The sequence below is a fragment of the Entelurus aequoreus genome, linkage group LG14, assembly GCF_033978785.1.
Source record: "Entelurus aequoreus isolate RoL-2023_Sb linkage group LG14, RoL_Eaeq_v1.1, whole genome shotgun sequence".
NCBI classification, from domain to species: domain Eukaryota; kingdom Metazoa; phylum Chordata; class Actinopteri; order Syngnathiformes; family Syngnathidae; genus Entelurus; species Entelurus aequoreus.
Window position 1 is genome coordinate 4,963,228 of NC_084744.1, and position 19,878 is coordinate 4,983,105.

The 19,878-nt window shown below is 36.7% G+C and overlaps 1 protein-coding gene across 1 annotated transcript in view; it reads right to left on the reverse strand.

Moving 5' to 3' along the window:
• The window catches only part of LOC133664319 (potassium voltage-gated channel subfamily H member 7-like), a 68,117-nt gene that overhangs the window by 18,255 nt on the left and 29,984 nt on the right, over positions 1 to 19,878 (reverse strand). Inside the window, exons 7-10 of the mRNA XM_062068825.1 lie at positions 18,346 to 18,600; positions 11,516 to 11,721; positions 4,018 to 4,096; positions 3,795 to 3,950 (exon numbers count right to left, since the gene is read on the reverse strand). Coding sequence (XP_061924809.1) covers positions 3,795 to 3,950; positions 4,018 to 4,096; positions 11,516 to 11,721; positions 18,346 to 18,600 — 696 coding nt within the window. The remainder of the gene's footprint in view (positions 1 to 3,794; positions 3,951 to 4,017; positions 4,097 to 11,515; positions 11,722 to 18,345; positions 18,601 to 19,878) is intronic.

Sequence of the window (19,878 nt, forward strand, 5' to 3'; positions counted from 1 at the left end):
GTTTTATTTATTTCTATATTTCCATATGTAACAATATATACTTTTTTTTAATTTACAACAAAAAGTGTACTTCATTAAAAAATGTTTTTTTTGTCCTTTCCAGCTACTCAGGCAAATGTTTTTTTGCACGTTTAATGTGTTTTTTACACGTTTAATATAGTTTTTTCACGTCAATGTGTTTTTTTCACGTTTAATATGTTTTTTTTCACATTTAATGTTTTTTTTATGTTTAATGTGTTTTTTGCACATTTAATATGTTTTCAAGTATAATGTGTTTTTTTGCACGTTTAATGTGTTTTTTACACGTTTGATATGTTTTTTCACATTTAATGTTTTTTTTATGTTTAATGTGTTTTTTTGCACGTTTAATATATTTTTTTCACATTTAATGTGTTTTTTCATGTTTAATGTGTTTGTTTCACGTTTGTGTTTTTTTCATGTATAATACGTTTTTTTCCCCACGTTTAATGTGTTTTTTACACGTTTAATGGGTTTTTTCACATTCAATGTGTTTTTTGCACGTTTAATATGTTGTTTTATGTTTAATGTGTTTTTTGAACATTGAATATATTTTTTCACGTTTAATGTGTTTTTACACGTTTAAATGTTTTTTTTCACATTTGATGTGCTTTTTTATGCTTAATGTGTTTCTTTGCACGTTTAATATATTTTTTCAAGTATAATGTGTTTTTTACACGTTTAATATGTTTTTTTTCACGTTTAATGTGTTTTTCATGTTTAATGTGTTTGTTTAACGTATAATGTGTTTTTTCACGTTTAATGTGTTTCTTTCATGTTGAATGTGTTTTTCACGTTTAATGTGTTTTTTACACGATTAATATGTTTTTTTTCACATTGAATGTGCTTTTTTATGCTTAATGTGTTTTTTTGCCCGTTTAATATATATTTTTTCACGTTTAATGTCTTTTTTACACGTTTAAATGTTTTTTTCACGTTTAATGTGTTTTTTCATGTTTAATGTGTTTGCTTCACGTTTAAAGTGTTTTTTTCATGTTTAATGTGTTTTTTTCACATTGAATGTGTTTTTCATGTTTAATGTGTTTGTTTCACATTTAATGTGTTTTTTTTCACATTTAATGTGTTTTTTACACGTTTAATGTGTTTTTTACACGTTTAACGTGTTTTTTACACGTTTAATGTGTTTTTTCCAGTTTAATTAGTTTTTTCACGTTTATTATGTTTTTTTTCAAATTTAATATGTTTTCTTCACATTTAATGTGTTTTTCACGTTTAATATGTTTTTTTTCAAGTTTAATGTGTTTTTCACGTTTAATATGTATTTTTCACATATATGTTTTTTTCATGTTTAATGTGTTTTTTTCACATTTAACATGTTTTTTTTCACATTTATTGTTTTTTTTCACGTTTAATAGGTTTTTTCATGTTTAATGCGTTTTTTGCACTTTTAATATGTTTTTTTTCACGGTTAATGTGTTGTTTTCACATTTAATATATTTTTTTAAACTAACGTGTTTTTTTCACGTTTAATACGTTTTTTCACGTTTAATGTGTTTTTTTCCACACATTTAATGTTTTTTTCATGTTTAATGTGTTTTTTTCCACGATTAATGTGTCTTTTCGCCTTTAATAGATTTTTTCACATTCAATGTTTTTTTTTTACATTTAATGTTTTTAATGTTTAATGTGTTTTTTGCACAATAAATGTGTTTTTTTCATGTTTATGTGTTTTTTTCCAATTTTAATATGTTTTTTTCAAGTTTAATATATTTTTTATGTTTTATAAGTTTAATATGTTTTTTTCACGTTTAATATGTTTTTTTCACATTTAATGTGTTTTTTCACGTTTAATATGTTTTTTTCATGTTTAATGTGTTTTTTCCACATTTCATGTTTTTTTTTCATGTTTAATGCGTTTTTTTCCACGATTAATGTTTTTTTCAGGTTTAATTGATTTTTTTCACATTAAATGTGTTTTTTTCCACATTTAATATGTTTTTTTTAATGTTTAATGTGTTTTTTTGCTTGATAAATGTGTTATTTTGCATGATAAATGTGTTTTTCACGTTTAATATGTTTTTTTCAAGTTTAATGTGTTTTTCACGTTTAATATGTATTTTTCACGTATAATATGTTTTTTTCATGTTTAAACCATCCTAGTCACGTCCGTTGTGTCCTTGGGCAAGACACTTCACCCTTGCTCCTGATGGCTGCTGGTTAGCGCCTTGCATGGCCGCTCCCTCCATCAGTGTGTGAATGTGTGTGTGAATGGGTGAATGTGGAAATAGTGTCAAAGCGCTTTGAGTACCTTGAAGGTAGAAAAGCGCTATACAAGTATAACCCATTTATCATTTAATGTGTTTTTTTCACATTTAGCATGTTTTTTTTTCACATTTAATGTTTTTTTCACGTTTTTATTGTTTTTTTTCACGTTTAATAGGTTTTTTCATGTATAATGCGTTTTTTGCACTTTTAATATGTTTTTTTTCACGGTTAATGTGTTGTTTTTTACATTCAATGTTTTTTTAAACTAACGTGTTATTTTCACGTTTAATGTGTTTTTTTCCACGATTAATGTGTCTTTTCACTTTTTTTACATTCAATGTTTTTTTTTACCTTTAATGTTTTTTTTTTATGTTTGTGTTTTTTGCACGATAAATGTGTTTTTTTCACGTTTATGTTTTTTTTCCAAGTTTAATATGTTTTTTTCAAGTTTAATATATTTTTTATGTTTTTCAAGTTGAATATGTTTTTTTCACGTTTAATATGTTTTTTTTCACATTTAATGTGTTTTTTCACGTTTAATAAGTTTTTTTCATGTTTAATGTGTTTTTTCCACATTTAATGTGTTTTTTTTCACGATTAATGTTTTTTTCGGGTTTAATAGATTTTTTCACATTAAATGTGTTTTTTTCCACATTTAATATGTTTTTTTTAATGTTTAATGTGTTTTTTTGCATGATAAATGTGTTTTTCATGTATAATGTGTTTTTTTCACGTTTAATATAGTTTTTTCACGTTTAATATAGCTTTTTCACGTTTAATATAGTTTTTTCACGTTCAATGTTTTTTATGTTTAATGTGGTTTTTTCACGTTAAATGTGTTTTTTCACGTTTCATGTGTTTCAGGTATAATGTGTTTTTTCATGTTTAATGTGTTTTTTCCTGTTTAATGTGTTTTTTTCACGTTTAATGTGTTTTTTTCACGTTTAATGTGTTTTTTTCACGTTTAATCTGTTTTTCATGTTTAATGTGTTTTTTCACGTTTTGTATTTTTTTCATGTTTAATGTGTTTTTTCACATTTAGTGTGTTTTTTTCATGTTAAATGTGTTTTTTTCACGTTTAATGTGTTTTTTCCACGTTTAATGTTTTTTTTCTCACGTTTAATGTTTTTGTGTTTAATGTGTTTTTTTCACATTTAATGTTTTTTTTCACGTTTAATGTGATTTATCACACTTAGCTTAATGTGTTTTTTTCACATCTGTTTTTTTTTTACGTTTAATGTTTTTTTTTACGTTTAATGTGTTTTTTCTCATGTTTATTGTGTTTTCTTTCACCTTTAATATGTTTTTTTTTTACCATATTGTTTTTACATTTACATTTTTTTTAAATATACTAGTAAAATTCATTAAAACATGGTGTAATAATAGTATTCACTGTTAGAAGTGGCCCTTTGGGGCCAAACATAACTGCGATGTGGCCCTTAGTGAAAACGACTTTGACCCCTTCTGGATTAATCAACAAATACCATTACTAGCATGATCCAAATGCGAGCAAATGACCGATTCAAATGTTGTATTTTGGGTCAAAGTACCTTGGAAAGATGGACTTCTCCTCAAGTTGTCCGTGGTCTCGCTGTGTCCGAGAAGGTTGGAGTCCAGCACCGGGGTGCTCGGCGTGGAGGGACCTCGGACTTTCAGGCACAGGTTTGAGTCCCTTTCCAAGTGTGTGCTGACGTCATGGTCGTCCACTAGGGGGCAGCAACAACACCCGTCAGCCACTGAAGATCAACTATTCCTGGGGATTCTTCCACTTACTTTCTGGCGTGAAGGAGATTCTTCTTTTCATGCTCCGAGTGCCCTCGCCGTCCGAGTCACAGCCCTGAGGACTGGAAGGCTGCGGAACATAGCATCGCTGTGATCTTCCACAAATGTAGGTATCGATGCGATACCAAGTAGTTGCAGGATCATACAATAAAATATAATACCTAATAAACCAATAATAATATGGTTAAGAAATACTGATGTAAAGGGTAGGTGTCACGCTGTTTTCTGTTTTAACATGTTCTATCTACACTTCTGTTCAAATGAAATAATCACTTATTCTTCTCTTCTTTGATACCACACATTAGTTTTGGATGATACCACACATTTAGGTGTCGATCCGATACCAAGTAGTTACAGGATCATACATTGGTCATATTCAAAGTCCTCATGTGTCCAGGGACATATTTACTGACTTTATAAACATAATATGAATTTTCAAAAAAGGAAAAAAAGATTTTGTGATGATAAAAAATATCGATGTAATCATAGTAGTATCGACTAGATACGCTCTTGTACTTGGTATCATCACAGTGGATGTCAGGTGTAGATCCATAAATGTATTTTTTTCCCACATTTGATATGTTTTTTTAATGTCCAATGTGTTTTTTTGCACGATAAATGTGTTTTTTTCACGTTTAATGTTTTTTATGTTAATGTGTTTTTTTCACGTTTAATATATTTTTTCACGTTTAATGTGTTTTTTTTACACATTTAATATGTTTTTTTCACGTTTAAGGTGTTTTTTCACGTTTAATGGGTTTTTCACGTTTAATGTGTTTTTTCACATTTAATGTGTTTTTTTCATGTTTAATTTGTTTTTTTCACGTTTAATGTGTTTTTTCACGTTTACTATGTCTTTTTCACGTTTAATGTCTTTCTTTTCACGTTTAATATATTTTTTCACGTTTAATGTGTTTTTTTACACGTTTAATGTTTTTTTCACGTTTAATGTGTTTTTTCATGTGTAATGTGTTTTTTTCTCGTTTAATGTGTTTTTTCATGTTTACCATGTCCTTTTCACGTTTAAGGTCTTTCTTTTCACGTTTGATGTGTTTTTTTCATGTTTAATGTGTTTTTTTCTCGTTTAATGTGTTTTTTCATGTTTACCATGTCTTTTTCACGTTTAATGTCTTTCTTTTCACGTTTAATGTTTTTTTCACATTTAATATGTTTTTTTCACGTTTAATGTGTTTTTCAAGTTTAATTTGTTTTCTTTACATTTAATATGTTTTTTTCACGTTTATGTTTTTTTCATGTTTAATATGTTTTTTTTACGTTGAATGTGTTTTTTTCACGTTTAATGTGTTTTTCACGTTTAATGTGTTTTTGTCACGTTTAATGTGTTTGTTCACGTTTAATGTGTTTTTTCATGTTTAATGTGTTTTTTTGCACGATAAATGTGTTTTTTTCACGTTTAATGTTTTTTATGTTAATGTGTTTTTTTCACGTTTAATATATTTTTTCACGTTTAATGTGTTTTTTTTACACATTTAATATGTTTTTTTCACGTTTAATGTGTTTTTCACGTTTAATGTGTTTTTTCATGTTTAATTTGTTTTTTTCACGTTTAATGTGTTTTTTCACGTTTACTAAGTCTTTTTCACGTTTAATGTCTTTCTTTTCACATTTAATATATTTTTTCATGTTTAATGTGTTTTATACACGTTTAATGTTTTTTTCGCGTTTAATGTGTTTTTTCACGTATAATGTGTTTTTCACGTTTAACATGTTTTTTCACGTTTAATGTGTTTTTTTCATGTTTAATGTGTTTTTTTCGCGTTTAATGTGTTTTTTCACGTTTACTATGTCTTTTTCACGTTTAATGTCTTTCTTTTCACGTTTAATATGTTTTTTTCCCCTTTAATATGTTTTTCAAGTTTTATTTGTTTTCTTTACATTTAATGTTTTTTTTTCACGTTTGTGTTATTTTCACGTTCAATATGTTTCCTTCACATTTAATGTGTTTTTCACGTTTAATGTGGTTTTTTTCATGTTTAATGTGTTTTTTCACGTTTACTATGTCTTTTTCACGTTTAATGTCTTTCTTTTCACGTTTAATATGTTTTTTTCACGTTTAATATGTTTTTCAAGTTTTATTTGTTTTCTTTACATTTAATATGTTTTTTTTTACGTTTGTGTTATTTTCACGTTTAATATGTTTTCTTCACATTTAATGTGTTTTTCACGTTTAATGTGTTTTTTTCATGTTTAATGTGTTTGTTCACGTTTAATGTGTTTTTTCACGTTTACTATGTCTTTGTCATGTTTAATGTCTGTTAGTCCGGGTGAGGAGTCAGTTAAGCTAGAACTAGCCAGCGCCAGGCTGGATAATCCATGTACGCATAGCAATTCTCTTAGAATAATACACAATTCACATAATGTTTTTTCTGTTGTGTCTGTGTCAGAGGTGGACATGCATTCTACTGAGGTGGCAAATTATGATATGTCCAGTCTATTGCAGCACCAAGCAAACAATCGGAAAATTCCCGTCATATCAATTCCTAGATATGGTCGAAACTATTTAAAGTGCACTACGCATAATAAACGCAACATTGTTAATATTGCCACTACGGATAATCTTAACAAAAACTCGTCAAAACAGCCCAATACCTATAATATGGGCTTTTTAAACATAAGATCATTGTCTCCCAAGGCGTTATTGGTTAATGAGGTCATTAGAGACAACAATCTTAACGTCATTGGTCTTAGCGAAACCTGGCTCAAACCGGACGATTTTTTTGCGCTCAATGAGGCATCTCCTCCTAACTATACAAATGCGCATGTTGCCCGCCCTCTTAAAAGGGGAGGGGGTGTCGCACTAATATACAATGAAAATTTCAACCTTACCCCTAACCTAAATAATAAATATAAATCGTTTGAGGTGCTTACTATGAGGTCTGTCACACCGCTACCTCTCGACCTGGCTGTTATCTACCGCCCCCCTGGGCCCTATTCGGACTTTATCAGTGAATTCTCAGAGTTCGTTGCTGATCTAGTGACGCACGCCGACAATATAATCATAATGGGGGACTTTAATATCCATATGAATACCCCATCGGACCCTCAGTGCGTGGCGCTCCAAACCATAATTGATAGCTGTGGTCTTACACAAATAATACATGAACCCACGCATCGCAACGGTAATACAATAGATCTAGTGCTTGTCAGGGGTGTCACCACCTCCAAAGTTATGATACTTCCATATACTAAAGTAATGTCCGATCATTACCTTATAAAATTTGAAGTTTTGACTCTTTGTCAACAAGCTAATAATAATAATAACTGCTATAGCGGCCGCAACATTAATGCTGCCACAACGATGACTCTTGCTGACCTACTGCCTTCGGTAATAGCACCATTCCCAAATTATGTCGGCTCTATTGATAAACTCACTAACAACTTTGACGATGCCTTGCGCGAAATTATTGATAGTATAGCACCGCTAAAGCAAAAAAGGGCCCCTAAAAGGCGCACCCCATGGTTTACAGAAGAAATTAGAGCTCATAAATTATCATGTAGAAAACTGGAACGCAAATGGCGCGCGACTAAACTTGAGGTTTTCCATCAAGCATGGAGTGATAGTTTAATAACTTATAAACGCATGCTTACCTTAGCTAAAGCTAAATACTACTCAAATCTCATCCGCCTCAACAAAAACGATCCTAAATTTCTGTTTAGTACAGTAGCATCGCTAACCCAACAAGGGACTCCTCCCAGTAGCTCCACCCACTCGGCAGATGATTTTATGAATTTCTTTAATAAGAAAATTGAACTCATTAGAAAAGAGATTAAAGACAACGCATCCCAGCTACAACTGGGTTCTATTAACACAAATACGACTGTATATACGACGGACACTGCCCTCCAAAATAGTCTCTCTATTTTTGATGAAATAACATTAGAGGAATTATTACAGCGTGTAAGTGGGATAAAACAAACAACATGTTTACTTGACCCACTTCCTGGGAAACTTATCAAGGAACTGTTTGTATTATTAGGTCCATCAGTGTTAAATATTATAAACTTATCACTTTCCTCCGGCACTGTTCCCCTAGCATTCAAAAAAGCGGTTATTCATCCTCTGCTCAAAAGACCTAACCTCGATCCTGACCTCATGGTAAACTACCGACCGGTCTCCCACCTTCCGTTTATTTCCAAAATTCTCGAAAAAATTGTTGCACAGCAGCTAAATGAACACTTAGTGACTAACAATCTCTGTGAACCTTTTCAATCCGGTTTCAGGGCAAATCACTCTACGGAGACAGCCCTCGCAAAAATGACTAATGATCTATTGCTAACGATGGATTCTGATGCGTCATCTATGTTGCTGCTTCTTGATCTTAGCGCCGCTTTCGATACCGTCGATCATAATATTTTATTAGAGCGTATCAAAACACGTATTGGTATGTCAGACTTAGCCTTGTCTTGGTTTAACTCTTATCTTACTGACAGGATGCAGTGCGTCTCCCATAACAATGTGACCTCGGACTATGTCAAGGTAACGTGCGGAGTTCCCCAGGGTTCGGTTCTTGGCCCTGCACTCTTTAGTATTTACATGCTGCCGCTGGGTGACATCATACGCAAGTACGGTGTTAGCTTTCACTGTTATGCTGATGACACCCAACTCTACATGCCCCTAAAGCTGACCAACACGCCGGACTGTAGTCAGCTGGAGGCGTGTCTTAATGAAATTAAACAATGGATGTCCGCTAACTTTTTGCAACTCAACGCTAAGAAAACGGAAATGCTGATTATCGGTCCTGCTCAACACCGACATCTATTTAATAATACCATCTTAACATTTGACAACCAAACAATTAAACAAGGAGACTCGGTAAAGAATCTGGGTATTATCTTCGACCCAACTCTCTCGTTTGAGTCACACATTAAGAGTGTTACTAAAACGGCCTTCTTTCATCTCCGTAATATCGCTAAAATTCGTTCCATCTTGTCCACTAGCGACGCTGAGATCATTATTCATGCGTTCGTTACGTCTCGTCTCGATTACTGTAACGTATTATTTTCGGGCCTCCCTATGTCTAGCATTAAAAGATTACAGTTGGTACAAAATGCGGCTGCAAGGCTTTTGACAAAAACAAGAAAGTTTGATCATATTACGCCTATACTGGCTCACTTGCACTGGCTTCCTGTGCACTTAAGATGCGACTTTAAGGTTTTACTACTTACGTATAAAATATTACACGGTTTAGCTCCAGCCTATCTCGCCGATTGTATTGTACCATATGTCCCGACAAGAAATCTGCGTTCAAAGAACTCCGGCTTATTAGTGATTCCCAGAGCCAAAAAAAAGTCTGCGGGCTATAGAGCGTTTTCTATTCGGGCTCCAGTACTCTGGAATGCCCTCCCGGTAACAGTTAGAGATGCTACCTCAGTAGAAGCATTTAAGTCCCATCTTAAAACTCATTTGTATAATCTAGCCTTTAAATAGACCCCCCCTTTTTTAGACCAGTTGATCTGCCGTTTCTTTTCTTCTCTCCTCTTCTCCCCTGTCCCTTGCGAGGGGGAGTTGCATAGGTCCGGTGGCCATGGATGAAGTGCTGGCTGTCCAGAGCCGGGACCCCGGGTGGACCACTAGCCTGTGCATCGGTTGGGGACATCTCTGCGCTGCTGACCCGTCTCCGCTCGGGATGGTTTCCTGTTGGCCCCGCTGTGGACTGGACTCCCGCTGATGTGTTGGATCCACTGTGGACTGGACTTTCACAATATTATGTCAGACCCACTCGACATCCGTTGCTTTCGGTCTCCCCTAGAGGGGGGGGGTTACCCACATATGCGGTCCTCTCCAAGGTTTCTCATAGTCATTCACCGACGTCCCACTGGGGTGAGTTTTTCCTTGCCCGTATGTGGGCTCTGTACCGAGGATGTCGTTGTGGCTTGTACAGCCCTTTGAGACACTTGTGATTTAGGGCTATATAAATAAACATTGATTGATTGATTGATTGATAATGTCTTTCTTTTCACGTTTAATATGTTTTTTTTCACGTTTAATATGTTTTTCAAGTTTTATTTGTTTTCTTTACATTTAATATGTTTTTTTTCACGTTTGTGTTATTTTCACGTTTAATATGTTTTCTTCACATTTAATGTGTTTTTCACGTTTAATGTGGTTTTTTCATGTTTAATGTGTTTGTTCACGTTTAATGTGTTTTTTCACATTTACTATGTCTTTGTCATGTTTAATGTCTTTCTTTTCACGTTTAATATGTTTTTTTCACGTTTAATATGTTTTTCAAGTTTTATTTGTTTTCTTTACATTTAATATGTTTTTTTTCACGTTTGTGTTATTTTCACGTTTAATATGCTTTCTTCACATTTAATGTGTTTTTCACGTTTAATGTGGTTTTTTCATGTTTAATGTGTTTGTTCACGTTTAATGTGTTTTTTTCAGGTTTAATGTGTTTTTTCACGTTTACTATGTCTTTTTTATGTTTAATGTCTTTCTTTTCACGTTTAATGTCTTTCTTTTCACGTTTAATGTTTTTTTCACGTTTAATATGTTTTTCAAGTTTTATTTGTTTTCTTTACATTTAATATGTTTTTTTTCACGTTTGTGTTATTTTCACGTTTAATATGTTTTCTTCACATTTAATGTGTTTTTCATGTTTAATGTGTTTTTTTTTCATGTTTAATGTGTTTGTTCACGTTTAATGTGTTTTTTTCATGTTTAATGTGTTTTTTCACGTTTACTATGTCTTTTTCACGTTTAATGTCTTTCTTTTCACGTTTAATATGTTTTTTTCACGTTGAATGTGTGAAGAAACAGAAGATTTTGTGACGCTAAAAAATATGGATGTAATCATAGTAGTATTGACTAGATACGCTCCTGTACTTGGTGTCATTACAGTGGATGTCAGGTGTAGATCCACCCATGGTATTTGTTTACATTGTGACGCCGGTGAAATTTTGTATCTTCCTACGGTGTGTAGTGAAGCATGTTTAGCTATTCGTCATCCCCCAGTGATACCAATACTTTTAAGGCCAGGATTAGAGATTTAGAAGTAGCTAAAACACTGCGGATGGACGTTAGCCGCTAGCTAGCCAGCCATGTCTTAAAGCAGCTCTTCCTGAGGGTGTTTCAGTGTTATAACTTCACCTTTATCTTTACTATTTACACCAAAATGCGTCCGTTCTCCCTTTTCTGTCTACACACTGTGTCTGCTTGTAAGTACTCTGTGTGTGTGCGCTGCCCAACATGCTCCTCTGCTCCTAAAACCAGCAATGTCATGACGTGACGACGCGATGTCAAGCCTGTTAAATAATTTAAAAAACAGAACCGGTACTTTTTAGAGGCGGTATTGTACCGAATATGATTCATTACTATCGTGGTACTACACTAGTACAACCGTACTCGTCAGAATACTTGAATTGACACAAATATTACTCTATTATTCTGTAAATGTACTTTTGTTGTGGTTGTGTGTTCATGGTAAACATCATGGTTGCCATGACAACAACACCCCGTATTTACCCTGGCAGACTCGTCTCTCAGGTTGAAGGTGAGCTCCAGGTTGGCGAAGAAGTAGTCAGCAAACTCAGGGTACATGTCCAACACCTCCAGGAGGTCCTCCCGCTGGATGGTGCTCAGGTCGCAGTAACTCAGGGCTCGCACGTCAGCGTTGGACTTGCCGGGTTTGGCGAACAAGTGGATCATCTCTCCAAAGATGTCGTTTTTACCTGGTTGGGAACACACACACACACACACACATTTATATTACACTTTATTGTACTTATTGCACTTATTGCACTTATTACACTTATTGCACTTATTACAGTTATTGCACTTATTGCACTTATTTCACTTATTCCACTTATTGGACTTATTGCACTTATTGCGCTTATTACACTTATTGCACTTATTGCACTTATTGTACTTATTGCACTTATTGTACTTATTGCACTTATTGCACTTATTGCACTTAATGCATCTTTTGCACGTATTGTACATATTGCAATTAATGCACTTATTATACTTTTTGTACTAAATGTATTTATTGCACTTAATGTACCTATTGTACGTATTGCACCTATTGCACTTAATGTATTTAAAGCACATATTGCACTTAAAGTACTTATTGCAATTATTGCACATATTGTACTTATTGCAATTATTGCACTTATTGTACTTATTGTACTAAACTTATTTATTGTACTTATTGTACTTATTGCACCTATTGCACTTAATGTACTTAATGTACATATTGCCCTTAATGTACTTATTACAATTATTGCACTTATTGTACTTATTGCAATTATTGCAATTGTACTTATTGTACTGAATTATTTATTGCACTTAATGTACATATTGTACTTATTGTACTGAATGTGTTTATTGCACTTAATGTACATATTGTACTTATTGTACGTATTGCACCTATTGTACTTAATGTACTTAATGCACATATTGCACTTAAAGTACTTATTGTACTCATTGCAATTATTGTTCTTATTGTACTAAATGTAGTAATTGCACTTAATGTAGCTATTGTACTTATTGTACGTATTGCACCTATTGCACTTAAAGTACTTAATGCAATTAATGCATTTATTGCACTTGTATTTATTGCAATTATTGCACTCAATGCACTTATTGTATTAAATGTATTTATTGCACTTATTGCTCTTGATGTACCTATTTTAATTATTGTACTTATTGTACGTATTGCACCTATTGCACTTAATGCACGTATTGCACTTAAAGTACTTATTGGAATCATTGCACTTATTGCACTTAGTGTACTTATTGTATTAAATGTATTCATTGCACTTATTGCACTTAATGTACCTATTGTACTTATTACACCTATTGCACTTAATGTACTTATTGCACTTAAAGTACGTATTGCACGTATTTTACTTATTGCACTTAATGCACTTATTGCACTTATTGTACTTATTGCACTTATTGTAATTAATGCACTTTATGTACTTCCACACTTATTGCACTGATTGTACTTATTGAGGCTGTGCACATATCGTACATGTCGGTAATGTCATGTATTCTCATGATAATGGCTTCATAAATCGCTAAAAAAAAAGTTGATAATTCTGCATAATAATTTCACAGTAACATGAAGTAGACTTAAAGTAGTGTATACTAGTACTAATAAAGTATACTAGTACTAATAAAGTATGCTAGTACTAATAAAGTATACTAGTACTGATGAATTAAAACAGGTACTATAGTGTCTTTGACAAAAAGTGGAACACAGTGTTTTCATGGACATGATGGCGCTGTGGTGGCTTTGCTGCTGATATGAGCCGAGGTGGCTGTGAGTCAACACACACGCAGCACTGGCAAGCAGAAACAGTGTGGAGACAGAAGCGGGAGAATGAACATATTTTGTCTTCAAAACTACGATAAAGTTGAAGCTATAAACACTGAAGCGCTGCTGTGTAATTGTGCTTTAAAACATAGCTAGCTAATGTCCCTCCACAGTGTTTTAGCTACTTCTGAATGACTAACCCCGGTCTCCATGGCGACGAATAAAGTTTCTTGCAAGTATCGTTATCACTGGAGGACGAGGAATAGCTAAACATGCTTCACTACACACCGTAGAAGGATACAGTAGCTCACCGCTAACAGCAAGCTAGTGCTCCTCAATGTAAACAAATGGGTGGATCTATACATATATCCACTGTAACGATACCAAGTACACAAACGAGTACCAAAATATTGGTATATACAATAATTATTTATGTTGTTATTATCACGTAATTATACAATGACTTTATCTTATTACACTGAATATACAATAACTATTTATGGTATATTTATAGCTATCTTTACTCCTGCTCTTTGACCATCTTTTTCAGACATTTACTCGTGCTCTTTGACCATCTTTTTCAGATATCAAGTCCTGCTTTTTGACCATCTTTTCAGACATTTACTCCTGCTCTTTGACAATATTTTTCAGACATTTACTCATGCTCTTTGACCATCTTTTTCAGACATTTACTCGTGCTCTTTGACCATCTTTTCAGACATTTACTCCTGCTCTTTGACAATATTTTTCAGACATTTACTCATGCTCTTTGACCATCTTTTTCAGACATTTACTCATGCTCTTTGACCATCTTTTTAAGACATTTACTCGTGCTCTTTGACCATCTTTTCAGACATTTACTCCTGCTCTTTGACAATATTTTTCAGACATTTACTCGTGCTCTTTGACCATCTTTTTCAGACATTTACTCGTGCTCTTTGACCATCTTTTTAAGACATTTACTCATGCTCTTTGACCGTCTTTTTCAGACATTTACTCGTGCTCTTTGACCGTCTTTTTCAGACATTTACTCGTGCCCTTTGACCATCTTTTTCAGACATTTACTCGTGCTCTTTGACCATCTTTTTCAGATATCAAGTCCTGCTTTTCGACCATCTTTTTCAGATATTTACTCCTGCTCTTTGACCGTCTTTTTCAGATATTTACTCTTTCTCTTTGACCATCTTTTTCAGATATTTACTGGTGCTCTTTGACCGTCTTTTTCAGATATTTACTCTTGCTCTTTGACCATCTTTTTAAGACATTTACTCGTGCTCTTTGACCATCTTTTTCATATATTTACTGGTGCTCTTTGACCATCTTTTTCAGATATTTAGTCTTGTTCTTTGACCATCTTTCACAGATATTTACTCATGCTCTTTGACCGTCTTTTTCAGATATTTACTCTTGTTTTTGACCATCTATTTCAGATATTTACTGGTGCTTTTTGACCATTTTTTTCAGATATTTACTCCTGCTCTTTGACCATCTTTTTCAGATATTTACTGGTGCTCTTTGACCATCCTTTTCAGATATTTACTCATGCTCTTTGACCGTCTTTTTCAGATATTTACTCTTGTTTTTGACCATCTATTTCAGATATTTACTGGTGCTTTTTGACCATTTTTTTCAGATATTTACTCCTGCTCTTTGACCATCTTTTTCAGATATTTACTGGTGCTCTTTGACCATCCTTTTCAGATATTAACTCCTGCTCTTTGACCACCTTTTTCAGATATTTACTCCTGCTCTTTGACCATCTTTTTCAGATATTTACTGGTGCTCCTTGACCATCCTTTTCAGATATTAACTCCTGCTCTTTGACCATCTTTTTCAGACATTTACTGGTGCTCTTTGACCATTTTTTTCAGATATTCACTCGTGTCAGGAGAAACACCAACCAACGTACCGAACACAAAATAAAGTTTACATATAGAAGAAGAAGAAGAGGAAGAAGAAGAAGAAGAACAGGAAGAAAAGGAAGAAGAAGAAGAAGAGGAGGACGTCTTTGCGTCATCCTCCCGACAACAACTACGTTTTTTATTTATTATAGTCCTAATTTGCTTCCTAAATGCAAAGTTTTTGTCCGCAACAGTGAAATATAACAGAGATGCACTTCTGGACATGGGAAAAGCTCACCATGAGATCACTTATGGTCTGACGGACTTCAACTTTCTGCTACGACGAGACCCAGCTAACCACAGCCACACCAAAACAACAACAAGGCGGCGGAGCAAGAGGGCGGGGCTACATGCTAGGCGGGGCAAGAGAGCGGGGCTACATGCTAGGCTAAAGGCTAGAGCTACACGGCCACCACTACCTAGCCTGCTGTTAGCTAACGTGCGCTCGCTGGACAACAAGCTGGATGAGCTGAGAACCAGGATTACATCCCAGCGTGAACTGAGAGAATGCTGTGCTTTTATTTTCACGGAAACCTGGCTTTCGGACAACATCCCAGACTCTGCTATCCAGCTAGCAACGCACTCGGTCTACCGTGGAGACCGGACAACGGCTTCAAGAAAGGCGAGAGGCGGCGGCGTCTGTGTTTACGTGAGTAACCGCTGGTGCTCGGACGTACAGGTGGTTGAAAGACACTGCTCGGACAACATTGAGTTTTTGATGGTGAAATGCAGACCCGTTTACCTGCCAAGGGAGTTCAGTGCAGTGTTTATACTGTCTGTTTACACCCCCCCACGGGCGGACTCCACTACAGCGCTGAAGCTGCTGCATGACGTCATCAGTAAACAAGAGACCGCACCCCCGATGGTAGCTGGGGATTTATCCACCGCAACCTAAAGAGTGTCCTCCCGAAATACCATCAGTATGTGAACTTTCCTACGAAGGAGAAAAACACTCTGGACCAGATGTAGTGCAACGTAAGGGGAGCCTACAAGGCTGTACCCAGACCACACTTTGGACTATCTGATCACATCTCAGCTTTTCTATATCCAGCGTACAGACAGCGCCTCAAGCAAGCCCCCCCAGTGAGTAAAACTGTTAAAGTGTGGAATGAAGACACCGAACTAGTGCTTCAGGACTGCTTTGGGACTACAGACTGGGACATGTTCAAAACTGCTGCTCAGAGGGATGACGGTACTGTGGACATAGAGGAATATGCTTCCAGTGTAACTGGCTACATCAGCACATGTGTGGAAAACATTGTGCCCACAAAACAATACAAGATATACCCAAACCAAAAACCCTGGATTAACTGTGATGTTCGGTCCAAGCTACATTTGTTTTAGGCAACGCTGACGACTACAAGAAGGCCAGATATGACCTGCGTAGATCCATCAGCGAGGCTAAGGGACAATACAGACTAAAGCTGGAAGGATTCTACTCCACCAAAAATTCCCGGCGCTTGTGGCAAGGCCTGCAACACATCACAGACTACAAGCAGGGGAGCAGGGGGGTCTCAAACAGCCAACCCTCACTGCCAGATGAGCTGAATGAATTCTACGCCCGCTTCGAGGTCCTCAACACCAACCAACAGAGAGGGGTTCTGACCACGGAGCGCACGCACGACCCACCACTCACTGTGACAACAGCAGAGGTACGTACAGTTCTGACGAGAACAAACCCACGGAAGGCAGCTGGCCCAGACAACATCCCTGGCCGGGCCCTCAGGGTGTGTTCATCAGAGCTGGCTGACATATACAACTTGTCACTAGCACAAGCTGTTGTGCCCACCTGCTTCAAGACCACCACCATCGTGCCCCTGCCAAAGAAAAACACTGACCTGTCTGAATGACTATCGCCCCGTTGCACTCACCCCAATAGTGATGAAGTGCTTCAAGAGGATAGTCATGTCACACATCAAGAAGACCATCCCAGACACACTGGACCCTCTACAGTTTGCCTACCGGCAGAACCGGTCCACTGAGGATGCAGTCAACACCGTCATACACACCACCCTCACCCACTTGGAGGGCAAGGACACCTATGCCAGGCTATTATTCATCGACGACAGCTCTGCTTTTAACACGGTCATCCCACAAAAACTCACTGCTAAACTCCTCACTGTTGGTCTGACACCGGCTCTCTGTGACTGGGTGCTGAACTTTCTCACAAACCGGCCCCAGTCAGTCAGAGTCGGCAACCAGACATCCGGCACAAAGGTTCTCAGCACAGGGACCCCCCAAGGCTGCGTGCTGAGCCCCCTGTTGTACACCCTCTTCACACACGACTGTGTGGCCTCCCAGAACAACACCAGTATCATCAAGTTTGCAGATGATACTACGGTCGTCGGACTGATCGCCGGGGGAGATGAGGCAGCGTACAGAAGGGAGGTAGCGGAACTGGTGGCCTGGTGTCAGGATAATAATCTCTCCTTGAACACAGACAAGACCAAGGAGATGATTATTGACCCACGGACAAGAAGTGCACAGTACACACCTCTGTACATAGGGGAGACAGAGGTGGACAGGGTGAAAACCTTTAAATTCCTCGGGACCCACATCAGCGAGGACCTCACCTGGGATCACAACACCCAACAAACAATAAAGAAAGCCCAGCAGCGACTGTACTTCCTAAGAAGGCTGAGAAAATTTGGCATGCCACCCAAAATTCTCAGCAACTTCAATAGAAGTACGGTTGAGAGTGTCCTTACCAGCTCAATCACGGCCTGGTATGGAAACTGCACTGCTAAGGACAGGAAGGCACTCCAGCGAGTGATTAAAACTGCGCAGTACATATCAGGAGCAGCCTTACCCTCACTACAGGACATGTACTCTACCAGGGCCACCAGGAGAGCACACAACATCATAAAGGACAGTACACAGTCTCTTCAGCCTCCTACCATCAGGCAGACGATACAGGAGCCTGAAATCCAGGACTACGAGACTGACAAACAGTTTCTACCCACAGGCCATCAGGCTTGTGAATGCTAACTTGTGAATGCTAGCTCCCCCAGCTACCCCACCCCCTTTTTACTTTTATCTTTTGAACAAAAGACAGCTAACCATTACCACCCCCAAACTGTGAACTATTACTGTAGACTTTGATCACTAAGAGGAAGAAGAAGAAGAAGACTTACCCAAGATGGCGACCACGATGTCGTCCTTGAGGATCTCTATGGATCCTCTGGACAGGAAGTAGAGGGCGGTAAGGACGTCTCCAGAGTGGACCAGGGTGTCTCCAGGAGGAGCGTGGGTGGTCTTGAAGTGCATGGCCAGAGCTCTCAGGCAGCCTTTGCTGGCTCCTTGGAACACCTTGCAGTTGTGCAGCAGGTTGTTGTTCAGGTGCAGGCAGATGTCAGCTTGCAGGCACTCTGGGAAGCCCTTCAGCACCTGCCAGGAGGCGGAGCCAACAGCTCAGTCCAGCACTCAAGTACTACACACTTCTACACACCTGCCAGGGGGCGGAGCCAACAGCTCAGTCCAGTACTCAAGTACTACACACTTCTACACACCTGCTAGGGGGCGGAGCCAACAGCTCAGTCCAGCACTCAAGTACTACACACTTCTACACACCTGCTAGGGGGCGGAGCCAACAGCTCAGTTCAGCACTCAAGTACTACACACTTCTAGTACGCACTGTGTATTTTACTGAGAAGATATTTAGGAGTACTACACACTTCTAGTACGTACTGTGTATTTTACTGAGAAGATACTTAGGAGTACTACACACTTCTAGTACGCACTTTGTATTTTACTGAGAAGATATTTAAGAGTACTACACACTTCTAGTATGCACTGTGTATTTTACTGAGAAGATATTTAGGAGTACTACACACTTCTAGTATGCACTGTGTATTTTACCGAGAATATATTTAGGAGTACTACACACTTCTAGTACTTACTGTGTGTTTTACTGAGAATATATTTAGGAGTACTACACACTTCTAGTATGCACTGTGTATTTTACTGAGAAGATATTTAGGAGTACTACACACTTCTAGTACGCACTGTGTATTTTACTGAGAAGATATTTAGGAGTACTACACACTTCTAGTACGCACTGTGTATTTTACCGAGAAGATATTTAGGAATACTAAACACTTCTAGTACACTCTGTGTATTTTACTGAGAAGATATTTAAGAATACTACACACTTCAAGTACTTACTGTATATTTTAGTGAGGCAGTACAAGAAGATATTTAGGAGTACTACACACTTCAAGTACTTACTGTATATTTTACTGAGGCAGTACAAGAGGATATTTAGGAGTAATACACACTTGTAGTACTTACTGTATATTTTACTGAGGCAGTACAAGAAGATATTTAGGAGTACTACACACTTCTAGTACTTACTGTATATTTTACTGAGGTAGTACAAGAAGATATTTAGGAGAACTACACACTTCATGTACTTGTAGTCAAATGTCATGTATATTTTAGTGAGGCAGTATATTTAGAAGTACTGACTGGTTGAGGGAGGGTGTGTTGGGAGAGGGTGTGTTGGAGGAGGGTGTGTTGGGGAGGGTGTGTGGGGGGTGGGGGTCTGGGGGGTGGGTGTGTGGGGGGAGGGTGTATTGGTGGTGTTGGGGGAGGGTGTGTTGGGAGAGGGTGTGTTGGGGTAGGGTGTGATGGGAGAGGGTGTGTTGGGGAAGGGTGTGTTGGGAGAG